Here is a 19363-nt window from a genome sequence, read left to right on the forward strand (position 1 = left end):
TGAGGATGGCGAGGCTTTGCACAGGGTGCCCAGAGAAGGTGCGGCTGTCCCATCCTTGGGAGTGTCCAAGGCCGGGTGGGACAGGGCTTGGAGCACCCTGGGACAGTGGAAGGTGTCCGTGCCCATGGCAGGGGTGGCACGGACTGGGCTGTACGGCCCAAACCCGGCGGTGGCTCGGTGCTGTCCGTGCCCCGGGGGTGGCTCGGTGCTGTCCGGGCCCCGGGGGTGGCTCGGTGCTCTCCGGGCTCCGGGGGTGGCTCGGTGCTGTCCGGGCCCCGGGGGTGGCTCGGTGCTCTCCGGGCCCCGGCGGTGGCTCGGTGCTGTCCGGGCTCCGGGGGTGGCTCGGTGCTGTCCGTGCCCCGGGGGTGGCTCGGTGCTGTCCGGGCCCCGGGGGTGGCTCGGTGCTCTCCGGGCCCCGGCGGTGGCTCGGTGCTGTCCGGGCTCCGGGGGTGGCTCGGTGCTGTCCGTGCCCCGGGGGTGGCTCGGTGCTGTCCGTGGCCCGGCGGTGGCTCGGTGCTGTCCGGGCCCCGGGGGTGGCTCGGTGCTGTCCGTGGCCCCGGGGTCGCTGCGGGGCCCGTCCGGGGCGAGCTCCGGGGTCGCGGGGGTGGGTGGGGCCCCGGCCGAGCAGCCCCGCCCCATATGGGCGGTTACCGGTGACGTCACCGCAGCTCCGCCGCAGCCCCAGCGCAGACGGAGCCGCCCGGTCCCGGTGCCGTCCCGGTCCCGCCGCGATGCCCTCGGACCGGCCCTTCAAGCAGCGCCGCACCTTCGGTGAGCCGGGACCGGCCGGGAGCGGCCGCGCGGGAGAGAGGGGAGGGAGGACGGACGGACGGACGTGGAGATCTGCCCTGCGCCGCCCCCGCCGTGCTGCCCTGCGGGGCGGCCCCGCCCGGGCCGGGGCTCGGCCGCCGCGGGTCCCGCCGGGCGCGGCCGCGGGAGCAGCGGGGCCCGGGCCGGGGGCGGCGGTGCCGCAGCTGCCGCGCGGTGATGTCATTGTCATCCCGGCCGGGCCCGCTCCGGGGGGGCCGCGCCGCGCCCGGGCCATCCCCGCCGTGTCCCCGGGCCATCCCCGCCGTGTCCCCGCTGCTCCCGGGCACGGCCGTCACTGGGGCGCGGTGGCGGCCGCAAGGGGCCGTGGAGTGCCTGGGACGAGGGTGGTGGCCGGGGGTCCCTTTTGGCTGTCAGAACACAAAGACCTCCCCAAAAATCGCCGCCCGCGCTCCCCATCCCGGCGGCCTCGGGGCAGTTGTTGTTGCAGGATGCCGCACGCCCTCTGTGATGGTTGTGGAGGCTCAATGCTCACATCCTCCCCCCCCCTTTGTCAGAGGTGCGTGCTGGGGACGCTCAAAAGGTGAGGAGGTGACTGTAGAAAGTGCCAGATTTTTATCTCCAGACCCGATAGCGGAATCCGAGGAAACACCGACTGCTGTTTCCCTTGACCTTTGCCAGCTGGCGCAGGGAGAGGTGTGTGTTTCTGGCAGGTTAAATTCCTGGGGAAGGGGTAGCATTTGAGCTTTACTCGCTGTATAGTGCTGAAATCAGTGTTTTCATGCCATAAAAAACCCTCATATTATGCCAGAGACTGTCCGAACACAGGTGAGGGCGTTTCCTACATGAGTTTTAAAATTGGAGCTTTTGCCTGCTGAAAACTGCTGATCCAGGCCCTTGCTGCTCTCTTGGAAACTGTAAATATTTGGTATTTTATTGGCACAACCCTTCTGGCCTTGAATGCTTACCCAGCCCTCCCCTGCCACAGGACCAAGCCAAGGGAACACGCACAAACAAGAACCAGCCGAAGCCTGGGAGCTTGGGATCCTTGCTGGAACCCTGCTGTGTTCTCCTAAGCAATGTCTTAAAACCAGCAAAGTCCTAAATCAGCCCTTTAGTAGCTACCTACTGTTAAACTGGTGAGAATCAGCTTATTATGGTTAAGAGGAGACTGGTTTGCCTTTGTGGATTGCTCAGACTTTCTTTGAGCCAGAAGGAAAACAAAATCTGAGGCTCAGAGCAGTTGAAAGAAAGCAGGATTAAAATAGCCCAGGAGGGACAGAGGGGGTGAGGGAGTTTGGTGCGGCGACTGCAAGTGCTCCTTGATTCTCTGTACTTTCCTCTGCCCTTTTGCTCTCTCAGCTGACTGGGCTGCAGAGCTGAGCCAGGAGGAGGAGGAGGCCTGGCAGCCCCCGCAGCTGCTTTGGGTCAGGGCTGGAATTACTCTGTTGGAGAAAGTAAATACGGCTTGTTTTTGTCTTTGAATCATTACACAACAGGAGCAGGAAGCGATTGTTTACAATGCAGTTGGAGAGGGCTGGTGGAAAACATCTCCAGCGATTCTGTACCCTCAGAATGGCTTGATTTTTAAGGCTTCAAAACTTTACAGAAATGGAACAGTTCCAAAAAAGCAGTGAAAAGGCAGAGTCAGGGCTATGGCTGTTTACAAAAGGCACCCAGGCTCCAGTTTCATGGCAAGTGGCTGCCTTAGGTCTTGGGCTGCTGCTCCTCAGCGAAGATTCTGCTTTCCTCAGTGCTTGTGTTCCCCCTTCTTGTATTTTTGGAATTTTTCTGTGAATTCCTTATGTTTGTTCATCTGCTTGGTCTTGGGTCTCTCCTGAGTAAACTTTCCTGATTTCTCTTCATCACTGTGAGGACTTGAGAAGGGGACTGGCTGGGAAACAGCAGGGGTTTGACCTGAGGTGTGTGGAGGGCACGGGGCAGTGACTCTGCCGTGGCCTCAGCTGCTGTCCCTGGGGGCAGGTGAGCTCTGTGGGCTGCCCTTGGCAGCAGAACCTCCTTGCTGTGGGTGCAGGGGGTAAATGTGGCAGCACCCTCTGCATCCATGTGCTGAACCCAGAGGCTGAGGCGTGTTCAGATCTGTTACAGGAGTCCAAAACAATTCCCAGAACAAAGCTGTGGTCTGTGTCAGAGGAACAGGCTGTCCTGGCAGTGCTGAGAGCATGCAGCAGCCTGACGACACCGTTGCACTTCCCGAAAGGAACACGAGTCCTTGGGAGCATTGTCCCACTGCTCCTCAGCTGGGTTTGCATTGGGCTGGCAGCAGCTGCCAGCTGTGTCTTCAGTGCAGCACAAAACCAGCGTGGTGATGGACACAGGCCTGGATCCCAGACCAGCCAGGTGACCCAGAGCACCTCGGTCCCGTGTCCCCGTGTCTGGCAGGAACAGAGGCAGGAACACACCCACGTGTGTCTGCTGGCTCAGCTGGAGCCCCTGCCTTGGGGACAAACACGGAGGTTTGACCTCAGCCTCTGTGGACAGAGTGTTCCCATCCCAGGTTCCATCCTCTGGGAGATCTGCCCTTGGTTCTGGGGAGCCACTCATCTGCACAGGAAAGGCAGGGGTGGGTGTGGAGCAAATCCCCTCTTGGCTCTGGGGAATGGCGTCCCTGGGGACTCACCCGGTGCCTGTACCCACTGAGAGACCAGCAGGGCCTGAATTGTCTGCCTCACACCCCATCCTGAGCTTATCACAACAGTTCTGCTCGTTGGCTTGGAAAAACATCTGGATATTGATGTGAGGTTGGGTCTGTGAGCCCTCCCTGGCCCTTGGGTGTCTGTGCTCTGGCAGTTGTGCTTTGAGAGCTGGGATTCCTTGAGAGGAGGATGCTGCTCCAAGCTGCTGCCTAGCTGCCTGTGTCTTGGATTAATTACTGAGGACATTCTGTGACTTGACTGGATGTGGGGGTCATTATCAGTGTTGGAGAACTGAACAGGCTTCTAGAACAAAAGCCAAACTGACATGTAAGACCACAAATTTTGATTTTTTTATTATTACTCTTTTATATAACACAAGTTCCTGACTGGCAGCCAGGAATAATAAAACCTGTGTGTTTTGTTCATTACTTGATTTTTTTTTTCACTATAAAAACTTCAGATCTGCCTTTGAACCAGAAGGGTGGAGACTGGTGAATGCAGGGGCTGTCAGGGTGGTAGGCCCTTGCCACCTCTGCCATGGAGTAGCCATGAGCCATGGATAAGTCATGTCCCTTGGCTTTGGTGTTCCTTCTGTGGTCAGTCCCAGCAGGGATCACAGCCAGGAGAGTCACTTGGGAGGTCTCACAGTGTGTCACCTGCTCAGGTGACATTCTGTGGGTGACTGGCAGTGTGTAAACACCTACAGCTCTGTCATGCTGTTGTTTGCTGCCTTTTGTCCTCAGAAGGTGCTTTAAGGCTGTGAGAGAAAATGCAGGAATGAATTCAAGGCTGGTGTCTGGCATGTGTCCCCAGAGCAGCTGTGCATGTCCGGGCCTGTCTGTGCACAAACAGCAGTGAACTGTGCTGGGCAGAGGCTCCTGGTGCCTGCAGGTGCACAGGGGCTGCACCAAAATACCATCCTGCCAGCAGTGCCAGTGCTTTCTTTGAGCAGTTTGAAGTAGCCTGAGTAGTCCTGAGAAATCTGAGAGTGTTCCTGCTGTCATGGAGATGGATGGGGATGGATGGGAAGGTGGAAGGTCACACAGCAGGCAGAGGGAAACCCTGGCACAGCCTCCCCAGGGTACAGAGGGAACTTGCTGTTCCTTTACCAAGGATAGTGAACCTGTGATTAAATGTTGAGCAAAAAAGCAGTTCCTTATCTGAAACTGTGATGTAAATCCTCTGTTTGCCGTCCTGACGTGACACAGAAGGTGCTGCCCATTTCCCCCTCATGTCCAGAGGGTGCAGTGAGTTTTAAGCTGTTTGGATGACTGGAGGTCCAGTGCTCATCATACACAGCCCATGGCAGGGGTGGATCACAGAATCCCAGAATGGTTTTGTTTGGAAGGGGCTTTAAAGTCCATCCCATTCCACCCCTGCCATGGCAGGGACACCTTCCACTGTCCCAGGCTGCTCCAAGCCCCATCCAGCCTGGCTTGGGGCACTGCCAGGGATCCAGGGGCAGCCACAGCTGCTCTGGGCACCCTGTGCCAGGGCCCCAACACCCTCACAGGGAAGAATTCCTTCCCAATATCTCATCTAACCCTGCTCTCTGTCAGTTTAATGCCATTCTGCCTTGTGCTGTTGCTCCAGTGGTACTGTACAACCAGAGGACAAGTGTCTTGACATGTATTTAGAGTTCACAGTTGTGGTGTGGCTCTGCTTGATCACGAGCTGAGCCCTTATCATGATTTTCCAGATGCAAATGCTCATTCCTGGAGCCAGGCTCAAAATCATACTCTTGTTACACTTTTAAACTGCTAAGAAAAATGAAGGTGTTTCCTCTTTGTGTCTTAAAATCCATTTTCAAGCTCTGTTCTGGAGCCAGGAAGATTGGGAATTTTTGCAAATGAATAAGGCTGCTGAGATGCTTCTGCAGTGACAGGGCCCCAAGAACCTGGCACTCCAAAATCCTCCCAGACACTGCACATCTGGTATTGGACCTGTAGTGATGGGATGGAGAGTCATGAAGACAGAGCATCCACTGCTCCATGTTTATGCTGGTAATAAGGTCCAGGGACAGTGGAGCTTCAGGCTCCACCTATTCTGTGATGCAGAGATATGTTTTTATCAGGTTAAAGCTTTTAGGTTCAGGGCAGTGTAAGTTTGGTCCTGAGTCATTTCTTCTGTGTGGAGCACCCAGCTTTCCAGACAGACAAATAAAATAAAGCTGACAGTCAGAATCACTGTCAGGTCTGCAGTGCTGCTGTCCTGTGTAGCCTGGGACAAGCACCCTCTGGGGTGCTGAGGACACCTGCCCTGGGCACAGCCTCCTTCCTTCCTGGATGTGGGGATCTCCTCTCACTGCTCCCGCAGCACCACTGGCCTGAGAAGGAGCACTGGGCAAGGACAGGTCAGGTCAGCTGCTGGGTGAGCCATACACACTCACAATTTGGGTGTTTCCTGGTGGTTAGAGGTGTCTGGCCTTAGGGTGGTGTGATATTACAGAAATAGTCATTGATGTTCATCTGGAATGACCTGCATAACTGGCCTGTGTCTCCAGCACTTGCCAGCTCATCCCACACATATCCTGATTTCAAACCATCCAATTCCTCCTCTCCTGGCAGAAAATCTCTTGGGAGAGAAGTCCATGCTCTAGCAGCACTCTGCCCTGGGCATGACCACAGCAGCTTCTTGAAGAAACATGTTCATTTTTGCATCTGCCTCAAATCTTAGGCAGATCCCTCTCTGGGCTGGCTGGCAGGGTGTTGTGTGGATGGCAGGGAGAAGCCACAGGGCCAGCAGCCTGCTGGAGGTGCCAGGGATGTCTGTACACTCTGGAGCTGTGGGACACAGGGAGAGAGGCAGCAGCTCCTGGCTGCATTTCTGGTCTCTGTTCTCTGCACACGGCCCTGCCCAGCTCAGGAGCTGTTGATCTGCACACTGATGACATTTCCAGGTGGTATTTGCTCTTACTGGTGTTTTCCTGACAGCATTCCTGCTGGTCACAGGCAGCAGGGCCTCTCCCTGTCATCCATCTGCTGCCTTGGGGCAGCACCAGTCTAGAATCTCCTGGAAAATGGTGCCCCTTATGCAACAGCGCTGTTGGAGGACGTGCCATGTGTTTTCCTTCTGTCCCACCATCTGTATCTTTTGTCTGCTGGGGCTCTTTTGCATCCAGGACTGTCCTTTCATCCCATGCCTGCACAGCACCCAGCACAGCAGGGACCTGGCTCCCATGGCCAGGGCTCCTGGGCACAGCTGATAATAAAGGTTAATGTTTGCAAAGTGTGCCTCAAAATTTTCCACTGTTCTCCTCAAGTGCCGTAATGATCTCATCCTGCATTGCCATGGGATACACTGTGTGCTCGCATCTTCTGGAGCACAGCTTGGGAAGGACCTCAGTCAAGAAAACAGCCAAGATTCTGGTGTTTTGGGCAATTTGCAAGCTTTGCTGTTGGTACTTAACAGTTGAAACAGCACTTGGAGGAGAAATAGGCAATTTCCCGGCATATGCAATGCTACAAAAATACTCCTGGCTTTCAATAGGCCCCAGCAGAGAAGTTTCCCTGGGAAAAACCAATAAAATTGTGTGGGTTTTATCGTGCTGCCACCTTGAGATCTGCCGTCCTGGCACTGGGGAGAAGGCTGGCTTCCCTCATGGCAGAGATGTGGTGCCCACAGCTGGAGCAGGGATGGATGGGGCTGTTCCCTCTCGTGCAGGTCAGTGGGAGCAGCAGGAGCCTGGAGCCCCTGAGCTGCTGCACTCAGGGCTGATGCTCTCCTGCCCTCAGGGCTGGTGTCCTGCTGCCCTGGCAGCCAGGAGGGACCAGAGGAGGAGAACATGGATGGGGACAGGGCTGTGTAAACAGCTCTGGTTTGCTCTGCACATTGGCTAAGGATTAACTGTGGCCAGGTGCTGCAGGGATGGGGAAAGTCTCAACTTCAGGACAGTTTGGGAGAGCTGCAGGAGGAGAACAAAGCTTATAAGATCAGGTCTGTTGTATGTGAATGTGAGAGTGCAAACACTGCAGGTGCTGGGGTGGGGGGATCCTGCCTGTCCTCAGCACCGTGGGGGCTCCGGTGCTGGGCTGGCACCTCCAGCCAGGTTTATCTGCAATGCCCTTTAACCATTTTCTCTGTATTCCTGTGACTTAGATTACACTGCATAGACACTGAATTAAGGCTGGTATGTATAGCTGCTCCTGCTGTGTGATGTTGATGCTTCCATGAGTCACAGGCTCAACCTCTGGCTCCCAGCCCAGGCTGAGGAGGGTGTGGGTGACCATCACTGTCTCCTGCTGGAGATCCCTCGTGCCTGAACTCCTGTGTGCACAGGAATCACCCAGAGATTGATGCAGCTATTCCTGATTGCCAGGCCTGCTTCCTTGGCTCTCCTAGGCTAGGATGGGACAGAGTGTGCTCTTTAGGAGTGCTTCAGGTGGCCTGGACACTTCTGCCTGTAGATTCAGGAACATGAGCACCTTAGGTGGGATTGTTCCCAACTGCCTTCCCGAATGGAGTTTTTGAAGTGAGCAGTTGCAGAGGAAGAAGTGCAGTGCTTGAGGTGTTTGTAGTTGCAATCCATGGACCTGCTGGAGGGATCCAGCAGCCCCTGGAGTAAAGCAGCACCTGCTGCCAATGCCCTGTGTCACCACAGGCTCCCCTGAGGTCAGGAAGGCTGCGAATGCCCTGGGCCTGCTGGCCAAAGGAAGCAGGTCCTGGGCATGTGGCAGGTTTTAAAGGGTGGGACAGGGGAGCTTCCACTGTGGCCCAGCAGACTTGAGGGTAGCTGAGAGCTCTGTCACTGGTGTCTTGTGCCCTTATTCCTCCTGAGCACGGAGTCAGCAAGACCTGAAAGGATCTTTCTGCAGCAGCCACCCTCTGCCCAGGGCACCCCATCTGCTCCCCATGGGGGACAGAGGACTGAGGTCCCAGGGGTGGGATCCTGAGGCACTGATGTGCAGCTGGAGTGATGATGGACCCTCTTCCTCTCTGTGTGGCATCTTTGTCAATGTCATGGGCAGGAGGCACCTCTGTTCCCACTGTGTAAATGGAGGTGGAGAAGGAGATGGCTTCTGTCATCTTGTGCTGTAGCTGGTGATGCCTCCAGGGAGCAGGGAGGGATGTCTGGCATGTGGCTGCCCTTTGGCACATGCAGCCTGGGCTAGCTGGATGCTCCAAGATTACCTTCATTTACTAGCCATGATAACATGCCTTCAGCACATTCCTTCTCTGACCCTTCTCACAATTACCTGCATTGTTGGGGCTTCTGTGCACACAGTCCTGTGACCTTGCAGGGCAGCACGTGATGTTTAGGAAGCTCATGCACATGATAGCATGGAGAGAAGCAGGCTAGGGTGACACTGAAGCCAGGATGACTGGCCAGATGTGAGGACACAGCTCTGCAGGCTCTCTTAACACCCACAAGTCTGAGCTGGCTGCAGTCAAGCTGCTGCAATTTCACGGTGATTGGTGTTGTGCAGTTGAGCTCTGGATCTCTGGATCTGCAGCCTTTTGGATGCTCCATCCTGGACACAAGGGAGCATGTGGGAATGGGCTCTGTGGGAGGGGGCAGCTGGGGGCTGCTGGCACCTCTGTACCAGTGTCACGGGTGCTGCTGATGTCTCAGTCACTCCCCGGCTGGTTGGTACCTCAGGGGAAAATTGGCTGTATCACAAGGATGACTCTGGATCCCTGGAGCACTGGATTGGATGAAAAGGAAACATGAGAAGCTGCATCTTCAGTCATAGAACCCAAAATAAATATGCCTGAATTTTTCATGAAATCCAAATAATCTTGCTTTGTGTTGCTTGCCCATGGAGTCCTACAGAATAAAAGATCTAACAGTTCCTAGCAGAGTGATATTTTCCTCTCAGAGGAGGCAGAAATGGTGCTCAAAACTTTCTATGATCTGGTGATTTTGTAGTCTTGTGGCTTTTAAAGAAACTCCAGTTTCTTCCCAAAGTCATATCTAGCCAAATTCAACATATAAGCAATAAAGTTTTATTGAGTGCTCAGAGGAGAAATTATCAATGTTTCTGAGGAGAAAACACTCATGCATTTATTCAGCCCTCCATTCTCCCAGTGGGCCATGGGGAGCTGGGGCTGTGTGAGCTGCTGAGGGGAGCTGGGCTGGGGCTGGGGCTGTGCTGGGTGTGGCAGGATGGTCCTGTGATAGACCCTGCAATACCCAGACCTCCTTTCTAGGCAGTGCTTAGTCACTGACCTTCACCCCTGGCTTGGTTTCTGGGCATTTCAGGTGCAGGCTGTGGAGCACCTCCCAGAGCAGTGGCAGTTCCAGGAGCAGGGCAGGTCTCCAGGAAGAGCATGCACAGAGGGAGCAGCACACCCTGGCACTGCTTCTCCTCTGCTTTCTGCTGCTCTGGGTTGTGGAAAGAGGAGAGCCCTCTGGTAAAGTAGTGAGGGGTATGGGAATTCTCCTGTAAACTAGAAGAGTGCACAAGCTTTGCTGCCTGTTGTGTGTGTCAATAAACTCTGGAGGAAAATGGAATAGAAATAGCGTGAGAACAACTGCAGGAAAAGTCTTTCTGCATGTGGGTCATCTCCTTGCTTAAGGTTTTCTTCCTGCCTCCAGGCCTGGAAATGTCAGGCCAAGAGCTGTTGTAGGTGCTCCACAGATCTGTGCTAGGGCAGGAATCCTCCTTGGTGAGGTGCAGCTCTTGTGGAGCCAGGCTCTGTGCCAGAGAGTGCTTGGGAGTGAGCAACAGGCAGGAGGAAATGGCTGAAACCCAGCCCCAGCTGGAGAACTGTCCCCCTGGGGGAGGCATCCAGGAGACACAAGGAGCACAGCCCCCAGAGCTGTGCTGCTGCCCTGCACCCACTGCCAGCAGCTGCATGTGCTTAGGGTGGATTTAAGTTAATTTTGTTAGCTTTATGGTGTCCTTTCACTCTCCTGATTCCAGGTGTGCTGCCCAGTTTTAGCAGGCAGTGTCCCAGCCCGGGCGTGGCTGGGGCAGTAGGAGCCCGTGAAGGGTTGGTCACTGGAGCTGACACCTGGCACACCATGCTCAAAAGGGCTGGGGAGCAGAATGTGCATTCCTTGGGAAATGTCCTTCTCTGGGTCAGGCTGTGGCTTGCAGAGTGGGTCCCTCAGTTCTGCCTGCCCTAGCCCCCAGGTGTTTCTAACTTGATTTCTTCACTTCTCTCCCTCCAGCGGATCGTTGTAAAGAAGTGCAGCAGATCCGAGAGCAGCATCCAAACAAGATCCCAGTAAGTGAATTGTTCTCACTTTTCTTGTCAGGCTTTGTTCTCAGGACCCCTCTGTGCTCCTGGGTGGCCTCCACAGAGCTTGCAAAGTTTTGCTGCCTGGAATCGACACAGGATGGTCCCCATGAGCCTCCAGTGTGTGCCAGCTGCCCAGCAGCAGAGGTGTTCTCTGCAGTGCAAAGCACAGCTCTAAAGCTCCATGCTGCCCTGGAGGCAGGGGACTGATTTCATCTCAAATCTATTTCCAGGCGAGTGCAGTAGGAGAAGACTCTGAAATGGCTTTTGTTTTGGCTGTAGTAGCTACCTGATTTTTCCTGGACAGCCTGGTAAGGATTTCTCTGCCCAGAGAAAGATGTGTGGGCTGATCTTCACTGCTCTGAAAGCACAGAGTCTCTTTTAGGATCATTCAGACCCATTCTGTGCTGTCCCAGCACCTGTAGTTGACAGGCACAGGTGAGACACCATGAGCTTGCAGTTCTTCCTGCCCATGTCACACCTGAAATGCTGAGTTGTTCTTTGGCTGTGAGTCTGCTTTTGAGTTCCTACCTGAGGATTTGCTTCTCCTCCTGAGAAGATGGAGAACTTAGAGGAACATCCTGTTCCTAGAAGTGTCCAAGACCAGGTTGGACAGGGCTTGGAGCAGCCTGGTCTAGTTGCAGGTGTCCCTGCTCACCTTTAAGGTCCCTTCCAACCCAAACCATTCCATGATTCAATGAAATTATGTACTTGGGGCTTGCTCAGCTAACTATTTGCTATATCACAGCATCTATGACCAAAAAGACATGATTCCTTTTTCAGCTCCCTCTCAGTGTTGGATGAACATCAACCTTGTCTTAAAATTGTAGACTATCAGCATTTGGCCTTCAAGACTCAATGTCTCAAACTGCTCTTGGCCCATCTTAGTCCACTTCTGCCTCACTCTTGTTTTGTTTTTAGCACAGTGTTTTCTAGCCAGAAGAATTCTTTCTTCTCCTCTCCTCCCACCAGCACTGTGGTGTTCATGTGATGTTCACGTGTTTCCAGCTCAGCAGGGCAGGGCTGCCCCTCACAGCACCCTGGGCCAGTGCTCCAGGTCATCAACACATTGATTGACCTCTGCTTTTAACGTGGTTTTGATGGCATTAGACTGGCTCTGCATTTCTCCAGAGCTGTGGCAGAGCTAACTGCAGTGCATTCAGGCTCTGGCTGTAAGGCCAGGCTAGAAATAAGTTGTACATAAAAAGCACACATGTGCATGTATCAGGTGCCTGCATACAAATGTGTTTTGCTTGGGGAATGGACAGAAGGAGCCAGAGCTGTGCATCCACTGGCAGAGTTCTGTGGCATCACTGAGACATGGTGGGAGAGCTCCCATGGCTGGAGGGCTCTTTGTGTTGGAGTCAACACCACAGGTTTTGCAAGTTTTGCTGGAGGGGTAAAAAGAATCAGGTGGTGAGAAGGGTCATGAAGGCTTGTGGGGCCCAGCTGTGTTTTGTCACTGCTGTCTCTAAAGGCCTGGTCCCTGTTAGAGCCCAACACCAGCTTGGTGCTGTGTCTTCTCTCCCAGGGCAGGTTTCAGGGCAGTGATCAGAGCCTGGTGCAGCAGGGTGCTGTGGGCACTGCCATGGTCCAAGCACTGCAGGCTCATGGGCTGTAGGAGGGTCTTGGTCATCTGTGCAAGACAGGAGCTGTGTTTTCCCAGGGATTGGCTTCCCTGGAGAGGCACTTGGAATCAGCAGAGGGGTTTGAGCCTCCAGCCCAGGGGAGTGAGGGAGAGCCAAGGTCACACCCTTACTGCTGACAGAAACCACAGCAAAGCTGTGCAGCACCTGCTGCCCTCCCACATCTCCAGTTTCCAGCCAGAGTCCTTGGGCAAGTCCCTTTGACTTTGAGAGGGGGCCAGGAGGATTTGAGAGGGCATGGCCTGGCTGTGTGCCCAGGGAAGAGCTCATCTCTCCTGTTTCCATGAGTGAACTTGCAGGGAAAGCTGAGGAAGGGACTGACGTGGAGTTCTTTGCTTCTGTTTCACGGAAAGCTCATCCCAGCTGCCCCCCTGGCACGTGCAATAAGGACAGGAGGAGCCAGGACCCCTGTCCATGCCAGGGGCTCCTGTGCTGTCTCTGCATTCCCCAGAGCTGCCTGCTCTGGCAGAAGCTGCTGACCACAGGCACACCTGCAGGCAAGGTGAGATGGTTGTGTTGGCAGCAGGGGCTGCTCACGCTCTGCTCTGCTGGGAAGAAATCTCCAGCTGCTCCTCGCAGGGCAGTTCCTCCCTGGGCAGTCAGAGCAAGCAGAGAACTTCAGCCTTTCCACTGGGACTCCCATCCACAGCCTCAATATGTTTTCAAAATCATTTCTGTCCTGTTAGAGGACAGGGAGCCTGTGCTCCCTGCACTGTCCCTGCCTGCTCTCAGCCCCAGGGACCGTCCTGGAGATGACTGAACCCTCAGAGAGTCTGAAATTGCTGGGGAGCAGCTGGTGCTGGGCAGCAATGGACCAAACCCCTTCCCAAAGCCCTGCAATGCTAAATTCAGGCAGGCCTGGTGAGTCAGGGAGTGAGGGCAGGGCCACCCCTCGTGCTGGCAGGGAGGGCTGAGGGGGAATTTAGGCTCTGTTGGGTTCATCTGGGCACCCACAGAGGAGCATGGAGAGACAGTGGCAGCTGGGAGATCCCACATAATGCCCTGGCCTGGCACAGGGGTGGATGGAAGCCCAAATTATGGACTCAGAGGAAGGGACAACCTTCTCTGGGCTCCTGGGAATGCTCTTCTGGGGAGCTGCAGATCCAGTGTCCAGCACTGACATGACTCTGGATGGATCAACACCAGAGCACCTTTTGACTGAGGGCTGCTGTGTCTGCTGCCACTAAAGCACCTGCACCCTGCTCTGCCAGAGGGGGACAGAGTGAGGCTGGTGCAGGCTGTGCTCGTGTGAGGTCTGTGTGTGTCTGTGTCAGTCTGTGCCTGGCTGTGGATGTCAGGGAGGTGTTGCATACACACACTTGAGCCTCTGTGCCTGCTGGGAATACATTCCCAGCCTCACTCCTGGTTGGACCTTGCCTCTGTTGACCCCCACATCTGGCCATATTCCCTACCAGACTCCCTGTCCATCTCTCCAGACAAAGGCTGTATTCATAAACACTGTCCAAGCCCCTTTGCAGCAGGACCAGGACTTCAGGCTCTGCCCTGTTTCCCCTCCCCACCTGTGCCCACTCATGATTTCTGCAGAGATCTGTGGTGGTTCCCTCTGCAAGAGCAGGTGTCCCATGCTGAGGAAGCCCTGGCTCAAGGCAGCAGCTTGGAAGAGGATATGGGCTGGGAGGTGGCTGTGCACACCCTCCCTGGGGCCACAAGGATGTAACTTTAGCATCTGATCATGCTTTTCCCTCCAGGGCTAGACAAGAACGTTTTGTCCATTGGCCACCTGTTCTCATAGCTGGGTTACCCAAATAGCAGCTCATGTTCTGGGAACAGAAACTCTTGGAGTTGTTCTACATGAGAGGCTCTGTGTCTGCTCAGGGCACAAGGCAGCTGCTGCTCCAAGAGCCAGGACAGCCATTGCATCCCCCTCTTGGATTAATCTAATGGTGGTTCCTCTTGGGATGGAACTGGCTGGTAATGAGAGACACCAGCCTCTGGTCCTGCTCCTGTGAGAACTGAGGCACCATCCAGGTGTGCAGGGCCCTCTCTGCAGGTGAAGGTGGATGCACAAACAGCTGCTGTGTAGCTGCTTCTCCATGCAAACCAAAAAGCTGAGGGGCCACTGCTGCCTGTATGTTTCTCAGCAGCATCCCTGTCTGTGGTGTTGGGAGTGCTCAGCCCCTCAGGACTCCTCTCCCCACAGCCAAAATTCTCACCTGTCCTTGCAAGATTCAAGTTAAATGCTGTAGGGTGGTTCTGCTCATCTTGTCCTCCCTGTGCCCTCCTTGAAGGGATGGAGGGCCATCAACAGCTCAGTGGGGGATGTCCCAATGCATGATTTAGTTGGTTGCAGAAAATGGTTCTTTAATCAGATCCTCCTTTGCCCAGGAGGGCTACCTGGTGTTCACATGCTGCTAGCCCAGGTGTTGGGCTCCCCTTGGGTGAGATTTGTCCAGGGTGTGTGGGAACCCAGGACATCCCTCTGGCAGTCCAGGACAGCCAGGACCCTGCCAGGGGGCTCAGAAACCCTGGCACAGAGCCCAAAACACCTGTGGGTTTGATTATGACCTGTGGAGCAAATTACCAACCTTGTATGAAGATCAGCAAGCCACAACAGTTTAAGAATAATAGTGAAGTTATCATGGAGTGGAAAAGTAGATTTTGGGGTTTCTGGTATGGAGGTTCAGGAGGCAAGATGGAGGGAACTGGGCATGTCCAGCCTTTCTCCTCCTTCTTCTTGGCCTCCATCTTCTGCTGTGATGTTGGCACTTACAGATTGGTTTAGAGCAGAAGCTCACTGTCTAACACAGGTGATAGGTATTGGGAAGTAACTGTAAACATTGTACAGGTAGTTTTTAGTATAAAGACATAACCCTGCCCTGGGGGCAGGCAGAGTGCCTGGAACTGTCCTGCTGGATGGACTTCAGCAGGGCAGGAGAAAATTTTTTATAGATAAGATACAATAAACCTTGAGACCGAGAAATGAAGAGCCCTGACTCCTTCTTCAAGCGCTGGGCTGGGGAAAGAGACTTTCCAGCTTTTCTCGGGGTCACTCTGACAAGCTGGAGATCCCGACAAGGGTGGGCTCTGCAGGGGCCGTTTAGGTGCAGAGCCCCCAGCAGGGCACCTCACCCCCTCTCTGGTGAGTGCCTGCAGCCCAGCCCTGTCAGAGCAGCCTGGGGGCTCCTCGGCCATTCCCAGCTCCCCGGGGACTCCGCTCTGTTCCAGCCGGGGGTGTCTGATCCAGCTCTGGGGGAGCCTGGCACGAGTTCCACTGCTGCTGCTGCAGAGGCTGAGGTGCCAACAAGGGATCAAAGGGAAGGGAAATCCGTGTTCCCAGAGGCTCCCTGGTCCTTCTGGCTCTGCAGAGCCATCTCCTGGGGATCCTCCTCTCTGCACCCTGCTCCGTCCCTCTGCTGCCAAAAGCCATTTGCAGCTCTCGAGTATTTTTGGAAAGGACCTGGGAAAATAAATTCTGGCAATTCCTTGCCTTACAGTGAAAAATACTGTTCAGTCTCAGGTGGGAGAGGATAATGGGCTGATGAATATCCAAGAGTCTCTCTGTGGGGAAATCAGCAGGTTGCTGGAGAGATGTGAGAGAGCAGCACTGCAATGGGAACATACTAAGCTGTACATTCTTCACTTATTTTCATTTTTCTTAGAAGTACCTTCCCTATTTTAACTTCCTGCCACTTTGTTTCTCAGAATACAAAGGTACCTTTCCACGCAGGTTTAGAACAGCAATTGTAGCTGTCAGCAAACAGCTTCACAGAAGAAAATCATTAACTATAATAGCAGGAAAATGGATCAGAAATCATCATTCAGCCATTTCAGAATGTAGGGATGGTTAGAACTTTTCCAAGCAAGATGTCTGGCAGAGGAGGATGGGCTGAGTTGTCCCTGTGGTGACACCATGCAGGAGTGCCTGGGAAGCTCAGCGCACAGCTGGGGTGGCCCTGGGTTTCTGATCCTTCTCAGAGTCTGGCTGTTAACATAAGGAGTGGGACTGGTGAGATCCAAACGCCCCTTTCTGAAGGAATGCCTGAGTGGCTTCACTGGGATTTGTGGAAACTGCTTGCTTGGGAATATCCACAGCTGCTCCTGAGCAGGCAGAGGGATGCTGAATGGCAGCAGGAAGGAAACTGCATCATGAGCTGTCTGTAGCTCAAGCCAGCAAAACCTGTGGGTTTGGTCAGACAGAAAGTGATATTAAAACACTTCACTCCTCTTCAGATGTCCTGCATGCCAGAGTACAGAATCTGTATCAGTCCAGTGGTGCCCACTGTTTCTGAGCCAGGCAGAGCACTTGGTGCTTTAGTTCATTGTTCTGGACACTGTTCACTGCCTGGCTCAGGTACAGGTGATGGATGAAGAGCCATCTGCAGCCAGCCTGGTGCTCACTGCTCATGTCCTTTTTTTGTTTTGTTTCCTGTGAGAGTGAAGCAAAGTGAGGCTGTACCTCAGCTTTTCTACCCATGCTAGTTGGATTTGTATCTGACTTTGGGACCAGTGTGTGGGGCACTATGAACATGACTAATCCTGATGTTGCCTTTCCCCCAGGTCATCATTGAACGCTACAAAGGGGAGAAACAGCTGCCAGTGCTGGATAAGACCAAGTTCCTTGTCCCAGACCATGTCAACATGAGTGAATTGGTCAAAATAATCCGGTGAGTGGGGTGGTCTCAGCTGGCATGTTGAGAGCCTGTCCTCCCCCACAGGCCACTCACTGCAGGGTGCTGGGGTGAGGGTGAGGCAGGGGCAGCTGCTGAGGGCAGGGGTGGGGACGTGGCAGCCGCAGCATCCTTGGGTGTGGTACAGGCTGTTGTGGGGGGCAGGGGAGGGCAGGTTCTGAGCACCTTGTGAAGGGCTGGGGTCTCTCCCTCAAGGGGACACTCATGAGCAGTGAAGGAGTCCCATTCCCTCTTTTTATTCTTCAGCTCAGAGGGAAGAGGCCCCTCTGCTTTGCCCTTGCTAGCAGCACTTGGAGTAAAAGGGCTTTGCAGAATCCTGGCTCAGGAGGCCTTGGAGCCTCCGGCAGCTCAGCTGGAGTCATGGATGCCATGTCCTGAGTGGTGGGAGCAGGTCCTGAGGAGGCCCTGGCTGTGCAGGCCTGGCCCCAAGGGAACAGCATTGCTGGGGAGGAGGAGCTGGCAGTGAGGGCACCACCCTGACCCTGCCCCTCCTGCCCTTGCCTCCACAGGCGCCGCTTGCAGCTGAACCCCACCCAGGCCTTCTTCCTGCTGGTGAACCAGCACAGCATGGTCAGCGTGTCCACCCCCATCTCGGAGATCTACGAGCAGGAGAAGGACGAGGATGGCTTCCTCTACATGGTCTATGCTTCCCAGGAGACCTTTGGCTTCTGAGGGCTGCTGACAGTTGGCATGTGGAGACAGATGAACTGTGGCACAGAGGCCCCTGGCCTCGGAGGACAACACAGCCAGAGGCTCATGGGGGGGGGGGCTGTGCTGACCCCCCTCCTCTCCCTCCCTCCCTCCCTCCCTGTCACCAAAGAGGCTCGTGGCGCGTGTTGGACTCGCACAACCCCTTCCCCTGTGTAGGTCAGTCCCGCTCCCCCAGGCGCTGCCCAGGTGTGTGACACCCCCAGCCAGCCCTGCAGACCCCGCTGGGGCCTCTCCCTTTGTCCCCGTGTCCCCCTGTCCCCGCGCTGCTCTCGCTGTGCTGTGTGTGCTCTGCTGCTGCCAGACCTGCTGGGCCACTGTCACCCAGCACAGGGAGAGCCACCTCTTCCCAGGCACTCACAAAGGGCAGGAGGTCTGCAGAAGCAGCTAACAGATGTTACCATTGCTCCCGAGTTTTAATTGATTTTAATTACACCCATATCAGATTCTTGGTGCTACTGAATAGATGTAGGCGTCTCTATAGGACTGTGGATAATGTCTATCCTTTAGATTTATTTTATTGGTTTGTTTGTTTGGGTTTGTTTGTTTGTTTTGGTTTTTTTTTTAGGGATAGATTGGAATGGGGAGAGGGGGAAACTTTCCTGTATTCTGTAGGTAAATAAATCAGGCTTCATTGCACTTTAAAGCATAGTAGATGTCAGAGTGGAATTTTCTTTTAATTTATACAGGTTTGCCATCTATAGTGCTGCTCCTCTGTTGACAGTTGTACCTAGATTATCTTGTTTCAAACTTTTTTTTTTTCCTAATAAAATTGATTTCCCTTCTCTCTGTCTCCCCATTGCATGCAATTTTTCACTCTCACTGTGTCAAGGAGTTCACTGAAGGAATGTACTGATTTATATTTGCTATGTTCCTGTCCCTGTTTCTCATGTATAATACCAAAAAAATGTATATGATAAAATCCCCCCCAGTTTAATCTATACAAAGGTATATATATATATATATAAATATATATATAAAATAAACATAAATTCAATTTGTGTCTTGTAGGAATGTTCTGTTCCCATCTCATTTGTCTGTGTTAATGTCTCTGGTATATCAAATGTGATGTGTGTTCCCCATGTTCCCTGGTGTGTGTGTGTGTGTATGTGGCCAGGCTTCTGAGCTGGTTAAAAGAGCAGCTGGTTGGGACTGAGGGGCTGGGACAAAGGGGGAAGATTGGTTTAGAGAACAGAGCACTGGACAGAGACAGAGAAACATGGTTGTCCTAGCCCTGCCTGTGTAGAGTCTCTTGTCCTTTGATTAAACTTCCTCATCTGGGAACAAAAACTTGAGTTGGAGGCATTTGTAAAGTTTGTTTTTAAGGGAAGCTTTGAGCAGTGCAGGAAATCGTGGCTTATCCCGAGCCCTCCATCAGACTTTTCTCCAGGCAAAGGCAGGGGCTGATGGACCTTGGGCTGGTCAGTGTCTCCCTGCTCCTCAGCTCACTCTTCTTCCTTTGCACTGCCCAGCAGAAAAGGGTTTGGGCACTGAAAAGACTTAGGGCTTGCCCGAGTTGCAGTTCACTGTGCTGTTCCTGTCCTACTCCTGCAGGGAATCCTCTATCCAGGAAAGGAGCTGGTGTGAGGGACAGGTCCAACAGAGCACTGCAGCAAGATGCTGGAAGCCAGCTGGAGCACAGCTCCCAGCAGAGTGGGTGAGAACAGCTGCCCTGCTGGTCCTGGCAGCTGGAGCAGCTGTGGATGTTGCCCCTTGCACCAGCCTCATGATATTTAAACTCCAGTCCCTG

General features: G+C 54.1%; 1 protein-coding gene across 1 annotated transcript; it reads left to right on the top strand.

Moving 5' to 3' along the window:
* Positions 1-657: 657 nt before the first annotated feature.
* Positions 658-18610, top strand: MAP1LC3A (microtubule associated protein 1 light chain 3 alpha). Its single transcript, XM_066561691.1, has 4 exons — positions 658-771; positions 10543-10598; positions 16775-16881; positions 17415-18610. Exons 1-4 carry the CDS (start codon positions 732-734, stop codon positions 17575-17577), a joined length of 366 nt encoding a protein of 121 aa, XP_066417788.1. The 5' UTR covers positions 658-731; the 3' UTR covers positions 17578-18610.
* Positions 18611-19363: the final 753 nt, after the last annotated feature.

Source organism: Molothrus aeneus, chromosome 17 (genome assembly GCF_037042795.1).
Source record: "Molothrus aeneus isolate 106 chromosome 17, BPBGC_Maene_1.0, whole genome shotgun sequence".
Taxonomy (NCBI): domain Eukaryota; kingdom Metazoa; phylum Chordata; class Aves; order Passeriformes; family Icteridae; genus Molothrus; species Molothrus aeneus.

What these genes read in the sequence shown, in the direction of transcription:
- MAP1LC3A (XM_066561691.1), top strand. Translation starts at nt 732, where the DNA reads ATGCCCTCGGACCGGCCCTTCAAGCAGCGCCGCACCTTCG. An exon ending in AGCATCCAAACAAGATCCCA is followed by an intron (nt 10,599 to 16,774) that starts GTAAGTGAATTG and finishes CCTTTCCCCCAG; the next exon opens with GTCATCATTGAACGCTACAA. An exon ending in GAATTGGTCAAAATAATCCG is followed by an intron (nt 16,882 to 17,414) that starts GTGAGTGGGGTG and finishes TTGCCTCCACAG; the next exon opens with GCGCCGCTTGCAGCTGAACC.